Genomic DNA, 25,034 nt, shown 5'->3' with positions numbered 1-25,034 from the left:
AAAACCCCAGTCATTGGTTGTAAGATTACTGGCACCTTCCCTGGAAAATGTGATTTTGAGCAAAGCAGCAATGGACTTGCTTCTCAGGGTGGCAAATGTTTCCTGGAGCCAATTTGTCTAATAAAAGGATCTCACTGAATGAGGCCAGCTCCCAGAACACACTCGGTGGATTGTAACTGTTGCTGGATTGTAACTGTTGCAACAGTCTTTGGAAGCAACTGTGGGTTAGTAACATAAGATTACATAGAAGAGGGTCTGGTGTGGTAGCCTAGTGGCACCTTGCACGTGTCTGGGATCCCATATGGCTGCCGGTTGTAAACCTAGCTGCTCCAAACGGCTGAGCATCCAGCACCCTGATTGTGGCCTGGGAAAGCAGTCAAGGAAAGTCCAAAACCTTGGGACCTTGCACCTGTGTGGGAGACCCAGAAGAAGCTCCTGGCTTCGGATGGACAGTTCCAGCTGTTGTGGCTGCTGGGGGAGTGAACCAGTGGACAGTGAATGGAAGATCTTTCTCTGTCTCTCCTCTCTTTTTTCCAATGAAAAAAGAATAACAAAATGAATCTAAAAAAGAAGAAAGATTACATAGTAGAATCGGTTTCCAGTGTCGGCTAGCTCTGTTTTTCTTGGTTACCATGAAGCGAATGCTTAGTTAGGTAACAGAAACTTGACAAATGAACCAGTGCCTCTTCCACTGTGCAGTCCCTCACCCTGTATTCTTATTATTTTTTTTTTTAAAGATTTATTTTTATTATTTTTTTATTGGAAAGGCAGATATACAGAGAGGAGAGACAGAGAGGAAGATCTTCCGTCCGATGATTCACTCCCCAAGTGAGCACAACGGGCCGATACTATGCCGATCCGAAGCCAGGAGCCTCTTCCGGGTCTCCCACGCGGGTGCAGGGTCCCAAAGCTTTGGGCCGTCCTCGACTGCTTTCCCAGGCCACAGGCAGGGAGCTGGAAGGGAAGCGGGGCTGCCGGGATTAGAACCGGCGCCCATATGGGATCCCGGGCGTGCAAGGCGAGGACCTTTAACCACTGTGCCACCACGCCGGGCCCAACTCTTATTTTTTTAATCCCTAAATTTACTTCTATAAAATGGCCAGATTTTGCCTGAGGCTTAGGAGTGTAGAGTTACTTTGCATCTCATCTCCTTATCCCCCATTTCCCCGAGTTTTTGCAATAACGTGGTTCATTTTCCCTTCCCAGTCACAGGTTCAACACTCTGTTAGAAAACAGAGACCAAGAACCAAGAGACCAGAAGCCCCAAAACTGCTAGTATAAACAGAACATATCCACCACATTTCCCTATTTCACAGGTTTTTGTAAAGGTAATATATCACTTCATGATCTGGGCAACTTTGGCTTAGTTTCAGAGATTCCTTTGCATTCTTACTGAAAAGCAAGTGGCCCTACGAAAACACCAGACTCTTTTGCTCTCAGAGGAATTTGTGTTAGACTGTTTACAATATACACATATGACGTTGACTGCCTTTAAACAGTGGATGGATAGGAATTGAAGTTAAGTTCCGAAGTGCCATTCCAAGGATCCGTGCTTGGATGCCTCAGTGCAGCATTGTCGGAGTGGTGACGGCAGTGCTGATTTGAGTATTAGCTGCTCCGTGCCTTCCATGGCCCTTGCCAAAAATTGGAAAGCACACCGTGTTTCCTGTTGCCCAAGTGTCTCAGGCACTTTAAATCTCGATTTCCTCATTCGAATAAAAGACTGAAACACGTGTCCCGCCCACCTTCCTCTCTACCTGACTCTCCCCACCTGAATCAGAGGCCCCTGTGGCTGTGCGTTCCTCTCCACTGTGGAAACGGTGTTAAAAATACAATTGAAAAAGCACGAAGGCTAGGAGCAGTCTTTTCAGAGTTTATATAGAGAGTGCTTAATACCAAGATAGCCGTAACTGTATAAAATTCCACCACGTTAACTGTTTTTAAATGTGCTTCTGTTCGATTTGACTTACATGGTGTGCAGGAACTGCATTCCGTGCCACGCCTGAAACGTCCCGAAGTTCAGTTCTGTGAGTAAATTGCAACCAAGATTTCTACCAAAAAAAAAAAAAAAAGTCACACAAGTTAAAGATGATGATGAAGAAGAAATATATTTTTAAAGAATATTCTTTTTTTTTTTTCCCAGCGTGGAGTCTCATTTACACAGATGCAATGTCACTTCCACACTTTACACAGGAAAGAAAACGCAGGTGCAGGCAGTCGTGACTTGCCCGGGTGCCGGTGACATTTAGGGACAGTGTCTTCCGGTGCAAGTGTGACATCAGCTCTCCAGATGCCAGCAAGGGTGCACAGCTGCCGAACGGCTGAGCAGCCCTGCTCTGTAATGATGCACTCAGACCCGGGTATCTCACACTATCCTAGTGAGAGACTAAAAGGACCCGTTACGTCATTTTAGTAATTTTCCAATAAAGAAATTTAAAGTAGGATTTTAACCGTACTGTAAAGTGAACAGCAGGGTATTTTTACCAGTGAGATTTAGTAAAATTCTCTCTATATAATGAAATGGTAACTTACATAAACTGCAAAAAAGGGAATGGCGCAAATGCACGTCTTTCGATGGATTCTATTTTGTTGCAGGATAAATCTCTAGGAAAGAGGAGCGTTTTGATTAGATATTGCATAGCCAGTCAGGAATAATAATAATAAATTTATATTTGACAATGTTGAATATGCAGTTTTTTTTCCTAAACACCAAAGCTTTGGACTTGTATTTGAACCTTACGAAGGTGCTGACCCTCTGTCTTACCCTCTCCTAACGATTTCACTTTTAGGAGCTTCATAAATATACAACTATAGGTCAACTTAGATTTTGAAGGCAGACTTTTCTGAGAGCAGAAGAATTGATCAGATGGCCTTTCACAGCCTTCATCGATTCAAATCGTGAGCTCAAAGTTATCTCTCACTAATTTCTAATATTTCGAAAGGAATAGTCTCACGTTTTTTTACATCTTCCCTGGTTTAGTTCTGTTTTTCTGACTTACCCGGTACCAGAAAAGAAAAAAAATATTCTTTCAAATAATTCGAAAGCAAAATATCTCCCCAACTCACTCATGACTTTGAATTGAGTGACATGGCGGAATTATAGGCGCACAAATGATAAATTAGAGAATGATGCTTTCTAGTATATTAAACTTATTTTGGTTTGTTATTACTTGACATGCCCTGAAAGCAGTTTAATTGTACAGTGATAAGACGTCAGAAAATGACACAGAACTGGATTCCTACTTGAGAACACTGACCCTTCGTCCCGGCGCCCTTGTTTCTGCCGATTACCGATGGTTCCTCACTTTTCAGCTGATTGACAGTAGCTGTCATCCTGTGGGGTCTCCGTTTCTAGAATCCCCTTTTCTACCCCCTGATCTCAGCCCAAAGGCCGAGAAGTGATAGAATCTGCTTTCCTAATCACCGGTTGGGCTCTCTGGTTGCAGCATCATCTAGGTTCTTACTGAAGATGCAGTTCTCGGCCCTATTCTAGATGGACTCAAGCTGCAGTCTTGGGGGTGGAGTTCAGACCCAAGTTCTGACAAGCTCTCCAGGTAATTCTGATGCAAGCTCCAGTTTGTTTTAGAGCACTGTTGTGATAACATACTTGCCCCTTGGTGACTCCTGTGCCTCGCTAGCATCCACGGTTCTGGGTGCCGTGGCTTCAAGCTCCTGCTTTCCCTGCTGGTACTCTACAGGTACTCATGCTGTCCCTTAAAAACTTGCACGTATTTCTCCTTTCTCTGTCTGATGATACCCAGTAGCCCTTAGAGGTCCTGTTCAGCGGGCCATTCTCCCCGGCCCAGTTAGAAGTCTCTTCTGCTCTTGGGTTGTAAAAACAATCTGTGCCCCTTTGGCTGCTTAACTATTACTTTCGCCTCCAGAGTGTCAACTTCTTGCAAACATGGAGCTGTTTTTGCTCATCTACATTGCCCGCTGCGTTTAACACCGACTTACAGAAAGAAACTAAACCCAGGCGTTTGTAAAAAAAACACACGAGTAGCTGAGGAGTCAGTATAATGAGGAAAAGTGACTTTTTTTTTTTTTTTTTAAAGAATTTGGGTTTCTTATTTCATGGTCCCTCTGCAACACTTTTCCCACACTTTCTCATCCACTGAGTGTTGTTTGGGTCTTGGTTTGAGCATGTATTTTTGTTCTCTCTGCAGAATCGTGATCTCCTAGGAAGGCGGAATCTGTCTCACTCACTTGCGTTTCATCAATAGTATGAAAAGTCCTTGACAGACTCTTAGCTTTAAAAACAAAAAATTGATTGGCATTTTAGGAGTGAGGCGTACCATAAAATCATGTGCTTACAGAGAATTTTCTAGAAGCAGCACTGGAAATTCTAGTACTTGGCAGTAGCCTCATGGATTTTTGTCCAGCCTGTAGGGTTTGGAAGCCCGGATGGCAGAGGCCCGGATGGATTTGTCTCACTAAGACCTAGACGTTCTGATCATTCAGAGGATGACGGTTAGTATCATGTCAGGTTCTTTCCACCTACCCTCCGTAAGCCTTGTGTGTTTGAAAGAAGGATCTGTTTGCCAAAGGGGACCGGTAATGAGCCCACTAAGATTGGATGGCGAAGAGACGCCAATATGATGAACTGTTATTTTAGTATCTGTTTTCAGTATGACTACTGAAATCCTGAACACCAGTCTGTTCTCCTGGTGGCTTAATATTCTTGATGATAGTATTTCTGCAGTTCACCTGCTTGGCACATCAATCAGTCGTTCAAGGTTAATCTGCTGAACATTGTTTCATTCCCTTTGCTGTATTAGTCCAGCCTGTTCAAACCTGTTTTTGTAAAGGCCAGATGGTGTTTGTGACTTTTTGTGTTATGTGTTGTCCGTTACATCTTCTAGTTTCTTTTTTTTTCTTTACGATTTCTTAGAAATGTACAAATCATTCTTAATTTGTGGCCAATAGAACAACAGACCTCAGATCGGATTTCATCCATGGGCCATCCGTGAAATATAAATATCATCAGTCGGTGTATGGATATTTGTGCTAGAGGCCATATGATTCTTAACAACTATTCATATCACGTTCTCCTATAAAGGAAGTGTTTTTCTGTTTCTTATCTATGTCACTTTGAAAATGCAAAGTGTATGGTAGGTATGCCCCTCTAGAGATGATGCGATACCCCGTAGCACAGACTTACAGGTGAAACTTCAGAGAACATGCAATTCAGACCTGTGTTTATTTCTTACATAATAAAGCTAAAATCTCCTAAGTACGTAACGACCAATTAACTTACAAATGCTGGATGGATATCAGACCTTCAAATGTGTCCTCATGTAACTCAGTCAGCTCGTTGTCACTGAGGATTCTGGAAAACAAAAAAGACGTTTCGGTATCCAAATGAAAGCTCGCTGCAGCTGTTTGCTTTCTAGGAGGAACTGCGTCTGTAGAGGAAGCTTTGGTGGAAGTGCTGCCTTCCTGTCCTAAATTAGGGTGAGCGATGTCTGCTTTAATTCAGGCTTTTCTCAGATTCTCTCTTTTTGGTCCATTTTTTCATGTAACACACACACATGCTATCCACCCTTCCCACCGAATCATATATGTAATGCCACTCTGGAGCTTGTAATGTCTGTGTCGGAACATGATGAGAGGTGCTGCCCAGTTCCTTCTCTTTTTTCCCAGCCTCACTCCCTTAAGTCCCACGTGTAATGTGTGCCAGGGCCGCAAGCTAAGGCAGACTTGAATGGAATACTACTCAGCTATTAAAAAAAACAAAATGCAGTTCTTTGTGGCTAAATGGGCACAACTGGAAACTATAATGCTAAGGGAAATGAGCGAATCCCAAAAGATTAGATACCACATGTTTGCCTTGATTTAACCTGTAATTTTTGTTTGGTTGTTTGTTATTTTTTGAACCTGTCATTGATACTGTCTCAACCCAGATGTTTCGAAAAATGGAACTTGCATTATTTTTAACATATTGTTTACCCAATACTATGTCAATTAATTCCATAATGTTGTATATTGATACTGAGGCCTTGTTGGGGCTTTTAACTGACCGGATCTTTACTCTGTTAGACCTATCTTCAGACCATAGAAGGTCTCCCCAAGAGGCCACTGAACTTATCTGGACAATAAGACACTGAACTTTATGCTAGGCATGTGTTTGCAAGCAATGAATCTCAACTGAACTTGAACTATGGTTATGCAGCAAGGTGGAGGAATCCACCATGGGGGGAGGGGTATGGGGAGGGGTGGGGGGAATCCCCAGCGCCTATAAAACTGTACTACATAATACAATGTAAGCAACAATAAAAAAAAAAAAAAAAAGAAAGGCAGCGATGATGGCTGTGTACTTGGATCCTTGTCCTCCGTGTTGGAGACCAAGGTTAAGTCCAGGCTCCTGGCTCTCACCCAGTCCCAGCCACTACAGACATCTGAGGAGTGAACAGGAAATCCATTGCCCGATTGCAGCATTTTCACTTGGCACTGGGATATTAGATTAAGGAGAAAATTTATCTCTAGTCATAATCCTTCTTCTTTGTTATATTTTTTGTTTTTATTAAAAAATGATTTCTGACTTCTCTATGCAAGTTGAACCAATGATGTGACATACAAACTCTCATGAAAAGTATCAGTTAATTGGTACAGATTTTAAGTATTTTTTTTCCACAGTTATGTATCTAAACTCATTCCTTTCAAAAATCAGTAAGAAAATGATAAAACAATCCAGTAGAAGGACAATGGACAGTGACCTGAAAAAATAGGAATTTTTAATAGGTAAAAGCATTCAGTTTATGTGTAATCAGACAAATCCAAATTCAGATGGGACCCCTTTGTTTGCCTGTCATGTGAGCAGAAGATGGGGGAGTATCCAGTGGTAAAAGGCTGAAGAGTTAGTGTTGTGGCACAGCAGCTTAATCCACCATGTGAAATACCTGGGCTTCCTATGGACGAGCCTGGTTCAGGGCTTGGCTCCTCTGCTTCTGAGCCAGCTTCCTGCTGATGTGCCTAGGCTGTAGGTGTCAAGCACCCAGGTGCCTGATTTGCTGCCATCCATGTGGGAGAACCAGAATCAAGTTCCTGGCTCCCGGCTTTGACTGTTTTAGACATTTGGGGAATGATTCAGTGGATGAGATAGACCCATTGATTGACTGACTCATTCTGTCTCAACCTTTCTGTGCTGTTCGCATCCTGCCCCCCTCTCACAAATAATCTTAAAAACAAAAACAAAAATAAAAACAAAAATGGAGGGGGTTGGAATGATGGCTCAACCGGTTGATCCTCTGCTTGCAAGCACTGGCGTCCCATTTGAGTGCCCATTTGTGTCCCAATGCTTGACTTCTCATCCAGCTCTCTGCTTGTGGCCTGGTTTCCCAGCAGCGAACGGCCCAAAAACCCTGGGACCCTGTACCCAAGTGGAAGACCCGGAGGAAGCTCCTGGCTTAAGCCTCAGCTCTGGCCATTGCATCCATTTGGGGAGTGAACCAGCTGATGGAAGATCTTCCTGTCTCTCTTTCTCTCTGTAAATCTGCCTTTCCAATAAAAAGAATGAAGGGAGCTGAGTAGCATTATATTTTGTTCCCTGGGCTCTAAGTGGGCACAGCTTTTCTGAGGGCAATTTAAATTTCATGTTTCCACAGTCTTCATCTAAACTATTTACTTTCGAGACATCCATTTTGCAAAAGTGCTTGTATCCCAAATCTGGAAGCAGATACTCACAGTTTCTCAGCCCAGCGGTATGCTTTCCATACATTTTCATCGATGGAAGAAATAGAGTTTCCTTGGAAATTTCTGGAAGGGAGCACAGTTGATGTCCTTGAGTAGGTAGGAAAAAAAAAAAAAAAACAACCCATAACAGGCCAAGGGAAAGAATCGTGGCAACCTCAAGGGGAACATTTAAATATAGAAGATGCTGTCAACTTTTCTATAAATACCAGCACTTGTAATTCCCGTGGCTCTCTGTCTCCCAGGTTGCTCAGTTGATAAATAATATAGAGCCACTGGCACAAGAACTGAGGCGTCGTCTCAGAAGCTCATCTTCCTTTCCAGTCTCTTGTGCAGACAGTGGTAGTAGGTTACCATCGGACATTAAGGATTTTTTTTTTTCAAAACCCCTTTAGTTCTCTAAACTTCTAAAAGCCAGTAAGAAAATTATCATCCAGCTGAAGTGGGCAGAATTGATTGTTACAAGTTAAGAATAATGAAGCCCTGTGGCAAGTACTAGCGATGCTTTGGCCATGTGTCCTCTGCTGGAATCTCTCCAACGATTGAATGAATTAAACAGTTAAAAATTGGAGGTGGGGGTTTGTGGAGACCCAGTGTGGTAGCCTGGCAGCTAAAGTCCTCGTCGTGCGTGCACTAGGATCCCATATGGGCGCCAGTTCCTATCCCAGTGGCCCTGCTTCTCATACAGCTGCCTGCCTGTGGCCAGGGAAGGCAATCAGGGATAGCCCAAAGCCTTGGGACCCTGCAGCCACCCTTGTGGGAGACCCAGAAGAAACTCCCGGTTCCTGGCTTCAGATCAACTCAGCTCCAGCCATTGCAGACACTTGGGGAGTGAATCAGCAGATGGAAGATCTTTCTCTGTCTCTCCTCCTCTCTGTATATCTGACTTTCCAATATAAATAAATCAATCTTAAAAAAAAAAAATCAGAGGGGACCCTGCACCCACTGGGATCCTGTGTGGGCGCTGGTTTGTATCCAGCTGTTCCACCGCTCATTCTGCTCCCTGCTTGTGACCTGAGAAATCAGAAGAGGAGGGCGTTGGCACTCTGTACCCACGTGGGAGACCTGGAAAAAAAGCTGGCTTCCGAATGGCTCAGCTGCAGCCATTCTGGCCATGTAGAGAACGAAGCAGCGAATGCAAGATCTTTCTGTCTCCCCTTCTGTCTGCAACTCTGTATTGAAATAAAAATAAGCAAATCTTTATAAAAAGCAGAGGCACTAATTGCTGCTGTGGAAGGTCTTTCGGAATGTGACATAGGGGAAAAGGGCCAATCACGGAGCCACGAGTGAGCACCTCCTTAGGAACAAAACCAAAACGTGAAAGGAGATCAGAAGGAAGGACACACACAGCAAAAACAGTAACCTGAGTTACTCTCCAGGTGACAGACTCTGGAGGATGGGAGAACCAAGGCTACGGAGGATTCAGATTGTCATATTTTATCATATGTTCTTTGTGCTTTTGGGGAGTGTGTCCCTACATACATTTGAAAGAGTCTACTGAACTCCTCACCGTCTTTACTTTCATCTCTGTCCCAGCATTCAGGGAATGGTGGATGAGCCCTCTTTTTGTCTTGCTGATTCTCAAATCACTCTTTCTATAAAACCATTTAAATAAAAACATTTAAAAAAGGAACATAAAATTTAAAAAAAAATCCTCCTGTTTCAGAGTTATCTTTCTCTTGCTCAGCAACTTGTAATGACTCTCCAATTCCTCATGAGCCTTAACCTTGACAGCTGGTGCTCAAGACTGTTCATACAGTAGCTTTGTTTTCCGAGTGAATCCTTCGTAGTCAGACTGCCTTCTATATCTTGTTCATCCCATCATACAGCCCTTGCTCAATCTGGACTCCCTGTCTGACCCTATTTAACAAATGAGAGCCATGTTTTAAGCCCCAGGTGAAGTTTTAGATTATCCGTGTGCTCTGTCTGTGGCACCTACAGTACCCTGGCACAGAATGGCTGCCAGAGAGACAAGGTTGAACTCGGGCTGTGACGAAGGGACTGAGTAACAGTAATATTTATCACCAGTTAACATTCACATGTAGGTGACATAAGTATTTGTTTGCTCATCTAAACATCTATACTAGTTTAAGGAAATGATAACTGCCAGAACCAATCTTCCAGCTGAGAAAATTGAACTGTATCTGGACAATTTTCCCAGTGTCCCAAAGATAATAACCGAAAGATCTGTGTTCGAGAACCAGACAGCCTGATTCCGAAAGCTGTCCTTAAGAACGATGCCTCAATTCTATTAAGTTAGGTTGAGGGGTGTGCATGAGAGTAGGAGTGAGACATTGAAGCGATAATATGGTGAATTTCAGTAAGCATTGGTCAAGAGAGGGAGTAAGGGCTGCAGAAGAGGTACATGAGTAGAAAGAGGAGGAAGATAAGAAAAGTTGACAAGCAAAAAGTTAAAAAAAAAAAAAGTCAGTGTAGGTTGGGGACATGAGGTAAGCCCAGGCAGAACCTGGGGAAAAGGCTGCCATGACAAGCAGGATCTAGGGAAATATGAGCAAAGGTAATTCTTACAAGATGATGAAAGTGCCATTATAGGTGCCGGCCTCCGGTACGGGAACTTTGCTGAGCTTCTGCGTTGGACTGAGACCAACACATGAAAGAGTCCCATCTTTGCAGCTACATATCTCACATAAGTTTTTGGTGGTGTTCTGTTGCTTTGGCACGTATGCAGTGTTTTCTGGGATGTAATTTACAGGAGATTGAGCTGTAGTAGGTTTCCCACTCAAAGGTTGTCCTGTGACTTTAGGTAGATTTGGGCGCTGAGTCTGAACCTTATCTGAATGTTGACCTGCCGTTCTCTTCAGGTTTGTATTAGGTGCTGGAGTTCCGGTAAGCTCCGTATTTAAAGGCTGAATTATGGCACTGGGTGATACCGAATGCTGAGCCTGATCAGATGCTGGTTTTGGAACGGTCATCTCATTATTTACTGGGGATTGAGTGGAAACCTTTTGCAGTTCTGGAGGCTGAGTTAGGGTCGTCTGCACGTTTGTAAAAGGCTTAACCTCTTTGGTATATTGTGGGATGATGGTAATTTGCAGGTCCAGAGGCTTAACTGTGGCTTGTGGCGGGTTTGTGTGCTGCGTCTGAATTTGGTCTGTCTCTGGAAGTGTCACCTCTGGGTATACTGGAAAAGGATAAGGAGATGTAGCCGTCAGGTCTGTGGAATGTTCAGGCTGTGTAGGGGTTACGAGAATTTCTAGCTTCAAAGGTTCAAGTTTGGCACTGGGTGACGCTGGATTTTGAGTTGGACTTTCACTTGTTTTTGGAACTGCTATTTCATAAAAAACCGGAGGTTGATATGCCACTTCAGTAGGCGGCTTTGGAGACTGAGCTGTAGTTTCCTGCATTGTTGAATGTGGTTCCCCTTCTACGTTGGGTTCTGGAGTTAAGGTAAGTTCTAGATCAAAAGGCTGAACTGTGACTTCTGTCAGGTTTGGGTGCTGAGCCTGAACTTGGTCAGGTTTCGAAAGTGCTGCCTCCTGGGACGTTGGAGAGGGTCCTGTAGTCATCTTCAGGGTTATAGAATGGTCAGCTTTCATAACGGGTTTTGGTGTTATGCTAAGCATTGTGTTCGAAGGCTGCACTGTGGTTGGATATTGGGTTGTACCTTCTTTAGGGGGTTGCATCGAAGCCTCTTGCATGTTTGCAGAGGTTTCAGTCGCCATACTGTTGGTTTCTGGAGTATTTTCCAGGTCCAAAGGTTGAGTCGTGGCTAGAGTTAGATTTTCATGTGAAGCGTTAGTCTTGTTCAGCGTTGCAGGCTGCTCAGCCTCTCCAGGAGGTTCTGTGGTATTAAGTGATGGCTTCAAAGATTGAATTGTGACATAGGATGATCCTGAAGGTTGAGCTTGATCCCTGCCTGCCGTTGGAGCTGTTACCCCTGTAGGTGCTTCTGGGAGTGGAAGTGGGGTTTGCTGCATTGATGTGGAAAGTTCTCCCTCTGTAGTGGGTTTCGGAGTTACAGTAAGCTCTAGATCCAAAGGTTGAAATGTGATACTGGGTGCTATGGGATACTGAACTTTGTTATTAGCCGGTGTGGGAAGAAGTGTCACCTTCTGATATAGTGTGGGTTGACCTGTACCCTCCTTGGATGTCCCTGGAGTTTGGGCCTTCTGCATGGTTAGAGGAAGTTCACCTGTCGTAATAGTAGGTTGTGGAGTTACAGTAAGTACCACATGCAAAGGTGGAACTGTGACTTTGGACAGATTTGGCTGCTGAGCTTTAAACTCCTGCTGGGTTGCATCTAATTCTGTCTCCTTAGGGAAGTCTTGTGGGTTAGCTGGAACCTCCTGTCGCGTTGGGAAATATTTCACCTTCTGGAGATTTTTTGGAGGCTCACCGGGAAAAGATTCCACCTTTTCAGGGAGTTTTGAAGCCTGGGAAGGCTGGCTAACTTTCCCAATGGAAATTCTAAGCCTAACAGGGCTCTTCTGACTAACGGAAGGATAAACTTGGGAAGGGGCTTTTGAGCCTACGTTAAGTACAATATGCACAGATTTCTGTGTGGTTTGAGGCACGCTTAAAGGCTGACTTCTGAATAGTGGCGAATATGTTGTTGAAATAGCATCGTCAATATCCGGAAATGGCAATGCATATTCCTCTTGGGTTGGTTCAGCACCTGCTGTGAGTACTTGATGAGAACTTAAATTCTCTTGTTGGCTTGGAGAAGGTTCCTTAAGATTTTCTTCAGGCTGAACTGGGACCTCTTGAAGTGTAGGGTTTGGCTGCTGAGCTGCAACCACCTCCTCGTGTTTCGAAGACTCTGGCTGTGGGGGTGTTATTGAGGATTGAGCTGGGAGCTCCGCTTTGGTTAGGATTTGTACAGGTTTCGGAGTAACACTGTGCAGCACCGGAAGCTGAAGCTGATCATGAGCTGCGAAGGAAGTTGTTACCTTCTGGGGCTCCGGAGGTTGATCTAGAGTTTCACTGGGAATCTCCACAGCCTGAGTTTGGGTTTCTTGATGGCTTGTGGCTTCAGTCACAGCATTCTCAGGGCTCTGTAAATTTTCAACCGTTTCCTCCTCCTGCTGGGTCATTGGGGTTTTCTCACCTTGAATAATTTCTGGAGGTTGAATTGGTAATGGTTCAACCTCTTCCAGAGACTCTGGAGGCAGAGCTGGGGCCTGAGGTTGGTCTGCGGATGATTCTTTGTCCTTAGCCAGGACTGAGGGCTGAGTTGTGATGTCAGGGCCAGTTAGAGACATCCCCTCTCTTGCTGTAGGTTCTGCTGTTAGGGTAAGCACTATATCTGGAGGCTTAGTTGTTACGCTGGAAACGTATGAATGCTGAACTTGCGGTGAAATTGTTATTTCATGATGATCTAGAGGCTGGGCTGGAGCCGCTTTCTCCATCTCAGAAGATTTTGCCTCAGAAGTCTCAGAGGACTGAGCTGATTGGTCCTGGTGACTTCTATAAAGCTCGGTCTCCTGGGGAGGGACTAGAGTGTGAGCTGAGCCCTCATGCTTGTCTGCAGCAGACTGAGTCTCCACAAGAGACTCAGCGAAGTGAGCTATCTGTTCCTGTTCACTGGAAGAAGGTTCTGTCTCCACAGAGGAGGATCCTAGGGGCTGAGCTGGAGACTTATGCTGGAGTGGAGGAGGTTGACTCTCCACAAGAGACTCAGCATACTGAGCTATCTGGTCCTTTTCACTATTCGAAGGTTCTGTGTCCACAGAGGAGCTTGGGGTGAGCGAGAGGGATTCCTGCTGGAATGGAGACGCTTCCACCTCTGTTAAAGGGCCTGAAGGCTGATCTAGGGGTTCATCTGGGGCTAGAGCAGGTTCAGTCTCCACAGAAGGACCTTGGGTGGGAGTTCTGAGTTCCTGCCGGAAGGGAGAAGGTTCCGTCTCTGCAGAAGGGACAGCTGTCTGATCTTGGAGTTCTTCCTGGGTTGGAGAAGGTTGTGTCTCCAAATACGGGCTTGGAGTTTGATAAGGAGCCTCCTTCTGGGCTGAAGACGGTTCATTCTCCACAGGAGACTCAGCATACTGAATTGGCTGCTCCTGTTCTCTGAGAGAAACTTCTGTCTCCGCAGGAGGCCCTGGAGTCTGAGCGAAGCCCTGTAGCTGGGCTAGAGAAGGTGTACCCTCCTTGGTTGGCTCTGAAATTACAGTACCCTCCATATCTGTAGGCTTACCTGTAACGCTGGGCAAATTATAATGGTAAGCTTGATTCTGATTTAGAGACCAACCTGTCACCTCCTGAATCTGTGGAGTCTGAGCTGTCGGAGTCCTCGTGGGAGCTACTGGAGTTTGGGTCTCTTGTTGTACTAGAGACTTGACTTCCACGGGGGGTGTTGAGGGCTGCTCTAGGGCTTCTGCTTGGTTTCTAGAAGGTTCACTCTCCTGGGGAGAGTCAAAAGGTTGCTTGCTTTGATAATATTCAGTGTTCACAGATAGGTCTGGGAACGGAGTGGGGGCCTCCTTCTGTGCAGTAGATGGGTTGCCCATTATAGCGTACTCGGAAGCTTGTGCTGGGGCATCTTGTTGCATTGAGGAAGGCTCATTCTCCACAGAGAGCTCTGAAGTCTGAGTTAGACCCTCTTGACTTAAAGATTCCACCTCCTCAGGGAGCCCTGGAGTCTGCACCGGGGGGTCTTGTTGGGTCGAGGTAAGTCCTACTTCCTTGGGTTGCTGTAGGGGCAGAGCCTGGGCCTGATCCTTGTTTGGGATGGGTTGAACTTTCTTAACTGCCTCTGACGTTGCTGTGAGCTCCGTTTCTGCAGGTGTGGCAATGGATGAGTTTGAGTAGAAGGCTTCATTCTGAGGTAGAGATGGGGTATTCACCTCAGGGTACCCTGATTGGCCTCCGACTTCTTCAGTCGCAAATTGAGGTTGCATAGGTCTCTCCTGCTGTGTTGGAGATGCTTCTGTCTCAGATGGCTGTAGCTCTGAAACTGGCATCAGATGGTGGGTTGAAGGAGGTTCATCCTTTTCCAGCGGCTGTGGAGATGGAGCTTGGGCCTCTGGCTGTGGTGGAGAGGACTGGATGGCTTCATAATTGTCTGGACTTGGAGTTTGACCCTCTGCTTGGACTTGACCTCCCTCTGGCTGTGGTGGAGAGGACTGGATGGCTTCATAATTGTCTGGACTTGGAGTTTGACCCTCTGCTTGGACTTGACCTCCCTCTGGCTGTGGTGGAGAGGACTGGATGGCTTCATAATTGTCTGGACTTGGAGTTTGACCCTCTGCTTGGACTTGACCTCCCTCTGGCTGTGGTGGAGAGGACTGGATGGCTTCGTAATTGTCTGGACGTGGAGTTTGGCCCTCTGCTTGGACTTGAGATGGTTCAATTTGCTCGGAGGGCTGTGAGGGTGTAGCTTGGCTCTCCTGCAATTCCAGAGGGAAGCTGTCAGGATACTCGGAATAATCAATGTCGTTCTGCACAATTTGATTTTGAAGCTGGAGTTTTTCAGGTTTGTCTGGAGTTTGAGTACCATCCTTAGGAAGTCGTCGATGCCGGGCTAGATTATTTTTTAGGCTCAGAGGTGAAACGATAAACTTGTTTGAGTTCTGACTGTCTAGAGGTGGAAGTGACTGGTGCCTCTTTCTTTCCAGTCGAAGAGGCAAAGCTAGGGCCTGACTCTGATCCCCATCTGGCATTGGGGTCACCTCTGACAGCCTTTGTTGCCGAGTAAGCTTGTTGCGAACGGTAAGCTGATCTGGCTCTGGTGGAAGCTCTTGAACTGAATCCATGTCTAGAGAAGGAACCAAACTCACAGTGGACACTTTGGACGAAGCCAACTTCTGGGAGGGAGCGGAGGACCCCAGGTAGTCAAAGCCACCGGGGTCTGCTGGGGGTGTGAGCGCATCTGGCGATTCAGGTGGGATATTAGAGGAGTGCGAAGACCAGGGCTCAAAGAGCCATGGGAGGTTGGAAGTCAGCTGGACCAGGTCCTGAGCTGACTCCAGAGGCTGAGTCGCCTGCACCGGCAGCCATACAGGCTGCCACTTGAAGAGGAGCCATGGGACCCACAGGCATAGCCGGTTCATTGACGGGGTTTTCTGGGCCACTGGGGCACAAGCAGTGTGCCTTGAACGGGAGCTGATGGGTTAGAGCAGCCCCTTGAAGTGTGTGCCTTAGCAACTGTGCACTCCGCCCTACCCTTTATGACACCTGACCCTTATTTACATATTCTTTATAAGGTTCCGCCTCCAGTGACTCTTACTTTGTGCTAGGGCAGCCTTTTCCTATAGCCCCTGGGCTCCAGCCTCCATTGCCCATACAGAATCAACAATTACTTCCTTGCCAGATCTTCCCTTGCCCATTGCAAGGCAGGGTTTAGGTCACAGACCCAGGTGGCCCCAGGGCTCCAGCAGCGCATTGTTGTGGGATGGGAAGAGGCTGGAGTTTCACAGAGAAGTAACAGAGCTGAGTTCAGAATTCAATGTGAGTAGGGGTGTTAGGACACACACAGCCCTTTACATTGCAATAGGAGAACTCCCCCCCCCCCCATTCTACCCTGGCTCAGGACAGCAACAATGCCACTCATTAGTGGTTTATGCTGTGTGGCACATGGAGAAGATACTTAAAGTGCTCAAGTAAGCAAACTAAATATTTTCCTTGAGCAGTATACCACTCTACCTACAATCTAGCTGATTTCCTTCGGGATAGTTTTAATAATCTGTTTTGTTTCTTATTTATTGTCGGACATAGCTCCTACTATGGAAACACTGAGAGAGGATTTTTGTCGTGTTTTTTTTTTTTACGGATTGATTTATTTTTCTTGGAAAGGAAGGGTTTTTTTTTTTTTTTAAGATTTATTTTATTTTTATTGGAAAGACGGATATACAGAGAGGAGAGACAGAGAGGAAGATCTTCCGTCCAATGATTCACTCCCCAAGTGAGCGCAACGGCCGATGCTATGCTGATCCGAAGCCAGGAGCCTCTTCCAGGTCTCCCACACGGGTGCAGGGTTCCAAAGCCTTGGGCTGTCCTCGATTACTTTACCAGGCCACAGGCAGGGAGCTGGAAGGGAAGCGGGGCCGCCGAGATTAGAACCGGCGCCCTTACGGGATCCTGGGCATGCAAGGCGAGGACCTTAACCACTGCGCCATCGCGTTGGGCCTGGAAAGGAAGGTTTGTAAAGAGGAGAGACAGTTCACTCCCCAAATGGCCACAAAGGCCTGGCTGAGCCAATTCAAATCGAAGAGCTTCCTCTGGGTCTTCCATGTGGGTGCAGGAGCCAAAGAAAGTGACACATTCTCCATTGTTTCCCAGACCATAACCACGGAGCTGAGGTCTCAGTGTGGTAGCCTAGTGGCTAAAGTCCTTGCCTTGCATGTGCTGGGATCCCATGTGGGCTTGTGTCCCAGCAGCCCTGCTTCCCTTCCCGCTTCCTGCTTCCTGCTTGTGGCCTTGGAAAGCAGTGAGGATGGCCCAAAGCTTTGGGACCCTGCTCTCATCCGCCTGGGAGAATTGGAAGAAGCTCCTGGCTCCTGGGTTTGGATCGGTTCAGCTCCAGCGATTGCAGCCACTTGGGGAGTGAATCAGTGGACGGAAGATCTTTCTCTCTGTCTTTTCTCCTCTGTATATCTGACTTTCCAGTAAAAACAAACGAGTCTTTTTTTTTTTTTTTTTTTAAAAAAGAAGGGAGCTGGGTGGAAAGTGGAGCAGCTGAGTCTCGAACCAGCACCCATATGAAATGCTGGTGCTTGCTGTTGGAGAAGTACCATGATACGCCATCACGCCTTGCACATGGCTTGGGTATATAGTAACGGCTTTAACGTTTCTTTTGAAGAATTTGAAATACTTGAGAAATAGGAGAGCTCCTGTCTCCTGGTTTATCTCCCAGATGGGCTAGTCAAAGCCAGGAACCAAGAACACACACCAGGCAGATGGTGGCAAAGAACCAACTGCGCTAACGATTACCGCTCCCGGCATCTGCCTTAGCAAGAAACTGAACTCAGGCTCCAGGGCTGGCTACCGAATGCAGGCCTTTCGATATGGGCGGTACGGATCTCAACCGGCCTTTCTACGGCTAGCCCAGATGTATTTTAATTTTTGAGCATTTAAGAGGTGAAGTCCTAGGAGAAGGCAGACGAGGCGCTCCATCTGCGGATTCATTCTCCACATGTCTGCTGTCCTGGTCTGAGGCTGAAACAGGAAGCTGAGAATTTAGCCCAGGTCTCCCCCAGTGGCTAACAGGAACTCCTGAGCTTCCCCGTTGCCTTCCAGGTTCTGGATGATGAGAGAGCTGGAGTCAGGATCCTGCTCTGCATGTTGGACCCATCTGCTTGTGTATAGGTTACAGGTATGTTTCTTTTCTTTCTTTCTTTTTTTTTTTTTTACTTTTTCCATTTTTAAAATTAGATTTTTGACAATCTTTACATAGTTAATTAGGGTAAAAAGGTTCCAGGGCTAGAGGAAAGTGGGTAAGACTCTTGTTTCCACATTGTTTCCTTCATGTATCTGAGGTAAAGGGGGGATTTTACAGGAGAAGCCCCACCCGGTCTCCACCCACCCCAGGTCCCTGATGTGGGGCTTGCTCTGAGGGTCTTGCTCAAGTGGTTTTGATAGTTCAACAGTTCGGAATTGCTGCCAATCTCGCCACTCCAAGCACGAGGAGGTCATTGAAGAATCTGCTGATTGACATAGTCCATTTTGAGTCTCTGTTTGCCCAGTTTTTCACTGCCAACATATGGCTACGGTGGTTGATTGACTTGTTCTGTCTTCTGTCTTTTATGGTTAGGGTTCTGAGTCTGGCATTTCGATTGGGGAGATCCCCAAAGAAACTTTGAGCTATTCCCAGTCTAGATTCTTGTGTGTCAAGTACAGGGCGCGGCACAGCCCATCACCCCCATCAGCTGGTGGTTGCAATTGCTGGGTTGGTTCTGTTTCCAGCGCTGTCTTCCATTGGAACTAATGGGTGTTGCAGTCCAGCCTGGTTCTGCCCAGCACACACTCGGCCTCATACAAACCAGTGGGAGCTGCAGCGCAGTCTGAGCGACCCACAATAACGCCCCCCCATGCCCGCCCCCTATCCTGGTTTGCCAATATGTGCAGCAGACTAGTCCAGTCTGTCCCACATCCCATTCAGCTCTCATACATGTCAATGGGCATTGATGCCTAGTTCCATCTAACCAGCTCCACTATCCAACCCACACAGATGTTGTTTGGTGCCTTTCTGTCTAACTACCCCAGCTCCTGTCCTAGTTTTCGTGCCCTCCAGTGGGGTGGTAACCCAAGAGGGAGGAGCCCACTATTTCCCTCCCAGGCCTCTCCCACTCCCGGATGATGCACTCTCCAGGTGGATCAATGATTAAATTTGACAGAACTAGCTCCCAGTGCCAGCTTCTGCCAGCTGATGCTGTGGCTAAGCCCAAACAACTCTCACCCATTCTAATTTTTGTTTGCACCAGTAGGAACAATCAGCCCAGCCTGGCTTTTCCCTGATCAAGGCCACATGAGGCCCACAGGTGTTGTAAATGTGCCTAGTCTGGTCTGCCCCATCCCAGCTCATGCTCTTCTGTGGGAGTAGCCGTCCAGCGGGGGATCACCCCTTTATTCCCCCTGTCAGCTCCACCCCGTTCCTTCCTGGTTCTCACGTGTGCTGGTTGGGTTCTGCAGTCACATCCAGCACAGGTAACCTCACCTTGGCATTCCATAATGTGTAATTGCTTTTTGTTGCTACCGAACCTGGCTCAACCCACACTCTGTTCTGGTGCTCAGATTCGCCAGTGGATGATGTGAACTGATTCAGCCTGGACTGCTTCCGACCCATGCCAAATATATGCCTGTGGGAAACTTTCCATGGCCTGTTCTAGGCTGTTTCCTTTTATGCCTCTTGTGCTTACCTGCCAGGTCTGTGTCCTGCCAGAGAAGTTGTCCATGCTCCTCCATCAGAACCTGTCCCAGTGCCAGATTTTGTGCATGCCAGGGGGTTCATGTGCCAGCCCTACTCAGTTCACCTAGCAAGAACAGTGGCTTTTCCTGACTGTCCTTCAACCCAATCTGGTTCTTACTGTTGGATGTTTCAGCCCAGCCATGGCTCGTCCATACCCACATACAGGTCACACATGGTAAAGTAAGGGCTGAGACCTAGCCTAGTCTGTCCCACATTTACCCTGGTCCTCCAAGCACCAGATGGTGTTGGAGTTTAGGCCGGCTTGGTGCTTCCAGTCCCAGTCCACACTTGTGCTGAGACCACAACTGTATCCTGATCAGAATCAGGGGTGTTTCTTGCTGAACACTCTGCTAATGGTGTGAAAATGTACATGGGTCCAAGACTTGCTTCATTTATGGCCCTGTTGTTTACAGATTTCTTAAGTCAGATTTCTTATCTCTCATAGGAAGCTAAACTTAGTTTGCTGTTTCCTTGGCTGATTTTTACTTACATCTCAGTATTTTACAAAACAAATTTCTTAAAAACTTTGTAGAATGCAAGTGACAGACATTAGCCTATGTGTGTGAGAAGAAAAAGACAGTAAGCTGAAACCAGGGGTTAGATGTCTTGGGAACAAGTCTTGAAATCAAACCAACATTTGCAGATCAAAGGTTTGTCCCAGTAGTATTGGTCGCAAGGTTCCAGATCTGGTACCCAGGAACCTTTCTGCCCAGTAGTGTTACATCTCAGGGGCATCTTTCACTTGGGTTTTATGCCTAGTAATATTGCAGAGATGGGTGAAGGGGAAAGAAAATGGTTGAGAGAATCTGCCTATACCCATAAAAACCACAGGCTAATGGCAGATGGTGCCTCTGCTCTTCATCGGTTAGGGGTACTCCTTCATACATTTAAAAAAATTTTTTTATTTTTGATGATGATTGCATGGGTGGGAAGGATGGATGGTTAGAGAAAAATAGGTGAAATAATTGTTTCCAAATCCTCTATTTCTTCTTGTCTCTGGGTGAAGGGGAGAGATATTGGGGGAAGCCATACCCAGCCTCCCAAATGAACCAGTACTGGGAAGGGGAACCGTCACCCAGCATCAACCCAGGGTCCTGATGTGGTGCATGTTCCGAGGGTTCTGAGCGAGTGGTTTGGACAGTTCTGAAATGCTGTCGATCTCGCCGATCCAAGGTGAGGCAGCCCTCCCGGTGTCAGTTGGCTGACACAATCAACTTCAAGTCTCCATTTACCCAGGTTTTTGCTGTCATCATTTGCTGGGGTGGTTGTCCAATTTGTTCTGTTCTCCGTCCTCTGCTATGGCACCAAAAGGGCTGCCATATTCTCCATGTGCATCAGGGTCTGGGTCCACTGCTCTGCCTATTTCACTTGCAGGCAGGTCCAAGGACCAGGGCCAGGTGACCCAAGCCCCACTGGATCCCCACCCCCAGGATTTCATGAACCTGGTACCCACCTTGCAAGTGGGCCCAGAGACCAGGCAGGGCTAGGCAACCCGAATCCTGCCAGATCCCCCACCCCAGGGGCTCATGAAACTGACACTCATAGCGCAGGTGAGCCTCAGCACCTGGGCCAGATAACCCAAGCCCCGCTGGATCCCCACCCTAGGGGGCTCATGACGGATCCCTACCCTAGGGGGCTCATGAACCCGATATCTACATTGCAACCAGGCCAAAAGGTGGGCCAGGTGACCTGAGCCCTGCCAGGTGCCCCACCCTCGGGCTCATGAACCTGGCACCCATTGACTCCAGGTGGCATGACTCACCTGGTTTGCTGATTGTCAATTTCAAGTCTCTCATCTGCGTTCAGTTCTTTTCTTTACTTTCCTTTTTCCTTTTCTTTCTTTTTTCTCTTCTCTTCTCTTTTTTTTTTTAAAAAAAGATTTATTAATTTTTATTGGAAAGGCATATATATATAGAGAGAGAGGAGGAGAGATGGAGAGGAAGATCTTCCATCCTATGAGTTCACTCCTCAAGCGTCTGCAACGGCTGGAGCTGAGCCAATCCTAAGCCAGGAGCCCGGAGCTTCTTCTGGGTCTCCCACGCGGGTGCAGGTTTCAAAGTTTTGTCCGTCCTCAACTGCTTTCCCAGGCCACAGGCAGGGAGCTGGATGGGAAGTGGGACTGCTGGGATTAGAACTGGCGCCCATATGGGATTCCTGTGCATTCAAGGCAAAAACTTGAGCTGCTATGCTATCACACTGTGCCCATCCTTTCTAATGGACAATTCTTTTCATTGTGTTTTTAAAAATTTTCAAATGAAATAATTCATTGAAATAATCATTTCTAACGTTTGCATTTGATTTATCCTCAACATTTTCAACATTTTTTCATGCCAGCAAAGCTGTTGACCCATGTTGTTTATGGGTTTCTTTACTCATGGATTTGCTTCTCATTTTTTTGAATAATTTTATAATCTTTCAAATTCTGGCACTTACTCTTTTTGTCTTCACATTCTAGTATTAAAATGTGTCCCTTTGGGAAGTCCTATATCTTCCTTGTTTATGTGTTTCCTGTTTCCAAGTTTGTTTTCAGGCATTTGCAGATGGCTTTTATATGTGAAAGCTGCATTTGTGGCTCAGTTCCTTGTCTGCTCCTTCAGTAGCGGGTCAGTCATGTGCTAGTACATGGGAGTGGTGTGATAATCTTGGATGCATTGTTGCTCATGAGAGCCAGAGTGGGTGTGGGCCAGCTGGGCTCAGCACCAGCACCAGCTGGCAAGTGCTGAGACTAGGGTGAGTCATGCCAGACTGGAATCAGTACCCCCTGGCAGACACAAGATCAGGACTGGGAATATGCCTGGCAGGGGTGGGCACTGCTCTGCTAGGCTGTACCTATCACTGATGAGCAGGAGAGCCAGGGCTGGGGGCAGGCCTAGTGGGGGTTATTGAGGGTCATGCCAGCTAGGCTGTGACACCTGCTGGTATGCTTGAGGATTGAACCTGTGGTGGGCTGGCTGGGCTGGGCCACAGCACTTGTTGGGTAGCTGCCCTACCCCAGTATATGCATTGACTGGTGCAGGTAGCAGATTGACCCTGACCCTGGTCTGGTTGACATACATAAGCCAAATCTGAGGTCACCTTAGGCAACGTTTCTTGGGCAACTCCCCAACTAGACCACTGAGCTGGACTCAGACCCTGCACATGGGGAAAAGCATGGCATGTATGGCTGACCTTGGAGTGCATGTATCAGGACTGGGTCTCCTCAGTGGCTAATGTCTGTGCAGTGGACAGCATGCCCAGATATACATGGGCAACATGAAGGCCAGCTTAGCTAGGCCAGCAGGGGATGGATGTCATGTGCCTTGTCAAAGGATGGAACGTAGAACAGGTTGGACAATTCTGGCCAAGTTGTGCAGCACGTGCCTGGGTCTGTGGATGCGCTAAGGTGGACTTGATCAACTAATAGACCTTGGAAGTATTTTCTCAACCCTGTGCAATGAAGTTTCTCAGGGCTATTGAAGCCACTCAAGTAACAGCCTCAGAACACTCTTCCCTGCATTGGGGTCCCAGATGTCATCAAATAACAGTCCCCCATCCCTGGTGAGGTTTGACAGCAAGGAGTGGCCCTCTTGCCCTCTTCTCCTGTTGGCACAGGACTAAAAAAAAAAAAACCCTGAAGCGTGTGTCCCATCCGCCTTCCTCAGAGGCCCATGTGGGTGTGCAGCCCTCTTCATTATGTAAACAATATTAAAAAGAAAATAAAATCTAAGCAAAAAAAAAATGTCACGCATAGCATCTAAGTTGGGCGTGGTAAACGTTGTGAGCAGCTGGGCAGGTGTGATCATGTCACACCTCCTCACCTCCTCTCTGTCACTGTGATCCGTTTCTGGGGTGACCGCACAGTGGCCCCACTCCCCTCCCGTGCAGGCACGCGTATCTGTGCTGTTCTCGGCAGGTGGGATGACGGGGACAGGAAGTGCGCTGTCTCCCTGTGTGAGTGCACGTGGGCAGTCTGTCCCTCTTGTCCTCCAGCACACACTCACTCTCGGTGTGCCCTGCAGTGTGACCTTCGGGCAGTGTCAGCGGTGATGTGGGTCAGCGCACACCTCTCTCGTCTCTGGAAGTAGTAGATGGTGTCGCCTGCTGACACTGACTTTGATGCGGCAGGAGAACTGCTTTGACACTGCTGACTTTGGCACTCTGTGGAAGTAGGGGAGGGAAAAGTAGCGAGGCTCCTTCGCTGTTTCAAGTCCAGCGGCCGCCCAAGCCCCAGTCAGCTCCCCAAGCTGAAGGAAATGTAAATGGGTGACTGTGGGTTTTTCTCTCAGCAAAAGCTGCAAGTGGTGGGGCTCACAGCAATTTCTTCACACCCTGACACGGTCGCTGGCGGCTCGCCTGTGGCAGCTAGTTGTGCTGAGTGCTTGTCTGTAGAAGTGTTTGTCTTTTAGCTTCTTGTCTCATGGAGCTTTCATTGCCTTTTTCACTTGTTCACCAAAAATGTCCATCAGTCAGGCGCCTGGCAACTGTTGTCCTTTCAATATTAACCTTGGATGCAAATGGAAAAAAAAAATTTCAACTGAAAGACTCAGGTTAGTTGAATGAACAAGAAACTAAGATCTCCCTAACGGTGCTGACAGGAAACTCCCATCACAGACACAGCAGTTACTGTTACACCTGAAGGGGTGAGATAAGACTCTACTACAATCACGGTGATGACTTGAACACCTTACTGTTATCAAAGAAAAGATCATATACCGAAAAAAGTCATGGAGATGCTTCAGATTTGAAACATCAAATAACTGAATCTACCAGGCATTTACACAACATTTCGCTCAATAGCTAAAGTGTACACTCAATAGCTGAAGTGTACGCTCAACGACTACAGTATATACTCAACAGTTGTAATATACACTCAATGGCTACAGTATACACTCAGTGGCTACAGTACACACTCAATGGTTAACAATGTACACTCAATATACACTCAACAGATACAGTGTACACCCAACACTTACAGCATACACTCAACTGCTACAGTGTACAGTCAGGAGCTATAATATAGTGTTGTTCTCAGAACAGTAGATATTTCAAGGACACAAGCAGGCGTCAGTAAATTTAAAAAGACTGAATTCATGCCATGTATCTTCTCAGACCTTCTGAAACCAGAGCAAGAGCAAGAGAACACGCATACATACTTGGTAATTAAGCCACATGTTGCTGAATGACCAGTGAGTCATTGAAGAAATTGAAAAAGAAATCTAAAAAATCTTGAAAAGTGAAAATATCAAACCTGGCAAGACAGAGCAAAAATAGTAGTAAGAGGGGGAAGTTTATATCGTTAAATGCTTACGTTAACCATTTCTCAAACATTTAATGATGAATCTCTGAGACTTAGAAAAGCAAGAACAGGGCCTGGCACAGTAGCTTAGCAGCTTAAGTCTCCTCCTTGCAGGTGCTGGAATCCCATATGTGCGCCGGTTCTAAACCTTCCAGTCCCACTTCCCATCCGGCTCCTTGTTTGTGGCCTGGGAAAGCAGCCAAGGAT

General features: G+C 46.6%; 1 protein-coding gene across 1 annotated transcript in view; it reads right to left on the bottom strand.

Annotated features, from left to right (window-relative positions):
- LOC121152435 (leucine-rich repeat-containing protein 37A3-like) overlaps positions 1–10,384 on the bottom strand; it is a gene marked incomplete at its 5' end in the record, with an annotated part of 35,016 nt that extends 24,632 nt beyond the window's left edge. The window contains 5 exons of the mRNA XM_040974487.1: positions 1,971–2,051; positions 2,533–2,604; positions 5,258–5,329; positions 7,684–7,755; positions 10,219–10,384. Coding sequence (XP_040830421.1) covers positions 1,971–2,051; positions 2,533–2,604; positions 5,258–5,329; positions 7,684–7,755; positions 10,219–10,384 — 463 coding nt within the window. The remainder of the gene's footprint in view (positions 1–1,970; positions 2,052–2,532; positions 2,605–5,257; positions 5,330–7,683; positions 7,756–10,218) is intronic.
- Between the last annotated feature and the right edge of the window lie 14,650 nt (positions 10,385–25,034).

Source organism: Ochotona curzoniae, unplaced genomic scaffold (assembly GCF_017591425.1).
Source record: "Ochotona curzoniae isolate NIBS_2020 unplaced genomic scaffold, NIBS_Ocur_1.0 contig_2456, whole genome shotgun sequence".
Lineage (NCBI taxonomy): Eukaryota > Metazoa > Chordata > Mammalia > Lagomorpha > Ochotonidae > Ochotona > Ochotona curzoniae.
The sequence above is the reverse complement of the archived record's forward strand: the minus strand, read 5'-3'. Positions and strand labels throughout refer to the sequence as shown.